At 48.3% G+C, this 3,037-nt stretch overlaps 1 protein-coding gene across 1 annotated transcript; it reads right to left on the reverse strand.

Moving 5' to 3' along the window:
• Positions 1-1,164: 1,164 nt before the first annotated feature.
• On the reverse strand, positions 1,165-2,660 carry LOC124647886 (transcription termination factor MTERF8, chloroplastic-like). Its single transcript, XM_047187743.1, has one exon. The coding sequence runs from the start codon at positions 2,658-2,660 to the stop codon at positions 1,479-1,481; it is 1,182 nt and encodes a 393-aa protein (XP_047043699.1). The 3' UTR covers positions 1,165-1,478.
• Between the last annotated feature and the right edge of the window lie 377 nt (positions 2,661-3,037).

The raw sequence follows: 3,037 nt of genomic DNA on the forward strand, positions 1-3,037 counted from the left end.
CTGCCTACCTCAATCCAGGGGCAGCAGAGCCAGATCTTATACATGGAGATCCCTGGGGTGGCGGATCTCACCGTCTCCGACCACCGGAGCTCGAGAAGACGGCGCCACGAACACAGGATGCTCAAGATCTGATCCAGAAGATCTTGAACCCTACTCCAAACTACCGGCACACAACCGAAATCAAAAAAATAAACCTAGTATCTACTCCGGCACCCCTCCTTCACCATCTCCGGCGGCTTGGAGCAGCCCGGCCTCTCTCTAGGAGCTGTCAAGGAAGGGGGAGGAGAGAGAAAGGAAAGGGGAAAGTGATATGCGTTATAGATAAAACAGAAGTTCAGTGGCCATGAAATGAACAGTGACATTACATAAGATCGAACAGATCAGGCTATGTATTTTCAAGAACATCAAATGTTCTGAACATTCAGAAAGATCCCATGAGGAAAACTAACAGATGTCAGATCAGTGTTAGATCCATGTTCTTGTAGGATACAGCGGAAGGCCAAGCATGCAGCCTCGAACGATCTGTTTCTGGTTTGATCCTGCCCTCGGTCAGGTCAAACATCAATATACAGACCCATATGCTATTAAGTCTTCTGCTTCTGTATCAATGCTGAAGCATTGAAAACTATCCACTTATTTGGTAAACCGGAGCAAGTAAGAAAAGTTAAGATTAACGAGTTGTGGCTGATAATTTATGCAGCTAATTCTTTTTTTAACTATCTTACTCTTACATATTTTCCACAGAACTTGTTTCGTGATGCAGTTGATGCAATGCAACCTGAAGGATCAAGGGTCACTGTTTAAAAATAGGGGTCTCTCTAGAATGTTCATGGGCAGATCACACTTGAAAGAACTAGCAAGTTCATCCTGCCCATATTAACAGTTGTGCACACGGAATTACAAGCTTGCACCTTGGCCTCAGTAGACCTACACACAGAACTTAACTGGTGCACATCAGCAATTCAACATTTGCATCTAGGGGAGGAGATGAAGTAAGAAGTACAAGTTTCCCAGTCTTGACATCACGATGACTTTATATATTGGAAAAAACCACAAAGACTTCAGATGGGTACTGGAAAGAGTACGACATAAGTATTAACACTGGTTCATTACCAGTAATGTATATAACTCAGTATGTTTCAAAAAAAAAAGTATATAACTCAGTAAGTAATGGGATGGTCGATGTAAAAGGCATAACGATTAGCAGAAGCAGTTGAACATACCAGATCAAGGGAGTTTCAAATATCTATGATTCTAGAGTTTAATAGGCAAATTGACAGCTGCTAAATCACAAAAGTAGATGATATAATTCTTTCTGAGTGCAAATAGGCTACCGATGTGGCCAAGTTGTCCTCTGATTCTCTGAAGCAGTGGTAAACCATGGATCATGACTTCATCTTTGACATTCCTGGCGCTGGAAATAACATAAGCCTAAACCAGAGTCTTATATCATTCTGAAGTCTGTCCTATCGGATAAATCATCTGAATCCTTGAAATCTAATCTCACCCTCATACGCCTTGACAACATCTGGCACATCATCGGCATGGCTCAAGACATATCTCTCCGAGAAAACACTTGAATCGACCAGCAATGCCTCAACCAACTCGATACCTCTCTGGATCTTCCCCTCCCTCATCAGCACAAACAGCACGGCGCACCTTGGCAGGATGCACTCGTTCAAGCCAGAACACAGAATCTCAGGATGTGCAATTATAAAGCTTGTTCCAAGCTTCAGCTCGTCCAGCAAGAACCGGACCTTCTTTTCCATGTTCTTGTTGCCGAATTGCAGTATCATGGGCTGCGCCTTGAAGATCTCGAGCACCTCACCCTCCGACAGCCCGAAGCTCTGGTACAATGCCAGCTTCCGCAGCCATGCGTCCTTCTTCAGGCGGCACATCTCACGGAAGCAGTGCATGAAGCGCGGGTCCGAGATGCACATACCGATTGCCTTGAGTTGCTCGAAGACTTCGCTGATGCGATCCGGCGACGTCAAGAGCACGCCCATCTGGGTGACGAGGAGCTCCGAAATGGCCGCATCGGTGAAGCCGCAGCGGCGGAGGGCTTCCACGACGGGGCGCATGTCTTTCTCGACGTCCGCCAGGAGAGCCCGGGGGGCGCGGGAGAAGCCGAGGCGGAGGTCGTCCTCGCTGCCGATGACGCCGCGGAGGAACTGGATAGAGGGGACGAGGTGCTCGTCGAGGCTGCGCGTGAGGAGGAGAGGCGCGGTAGCGAGCTTGCGGGGCTCGAAGCCGAGGGAGGCGAAAAACTGGATCTTGGGGAGGATGACCCGTTCGGGATCGGCGAGGAGGATCGTCGGGGCGCTGCGAACAGTCCGGACGATGTCGTTGTCGTCGAATCCATGGTCTCTGAGGAGGGCACGCACGGCGTCGGCCTTCTCGGTTGACAGGATGCGGATCTTTTTAGTGGTGGCTGTGACGGCGGCGCCAGCGGGGGAGAGCCCGCAAGAGATGAGGTAGGAGACGGTGGCTGGGCAGGGTTCCGAGTTGGGGAGATCGGCGACGGCGGACGAGGAGTAGGTGTGGGCGAAAGGGATGGTGCCAAGGATGATCCGGAGGGGATCGCCGCCGCCGCCGCCGCCGCCGCCGCCAAGAATTTGATGGGTTCCGAGGAGCCGCCGCCGCCAAATGGAGGCGAACATGATGAATTCAGGATGGGGGAACTGTAGGACTCGGCTTCAGTGACGTCGTGAAGGCAAAGAAAGTCACGGAGCAACTTCATCTGCCCTCGGTTGTATATCCAGCGTACAAGATTGCTTTAATTTTGAGACTAAATATATATATATATAACTGTTTAGAAGAAATGAAAAAAAACAGTAAATCATAAATCTTTTGTTATGTTTTGGATCATTGGTTGTGAATAAATAGCTTTTTAAGTTACTGAGCTCAAAATGGTATTTATTCACAAATCATCGATAAGAATGGGATATAACTTCCCCATAATGCATAACAATATTTTTACTTTTATGGTTTACTATACTCCCTCCGATCCGGAAAATATGCCGAGCGGGTCATTTTA

Source organism: Lolium rigidum, chromosome 4 (genome assembly GCF_022539505.1).
Source record: "Lolium rigidum isolate FL_2022 chromosome 4, APGP_CSIRO_Lrig_0.1, whole genome shotgun sequence".
NCBI lineage: Eukaryota > Viridiplantae > Streptophyta > Magnoliopsida > Poales > Poaceae > Lolium > Lolium rigidum.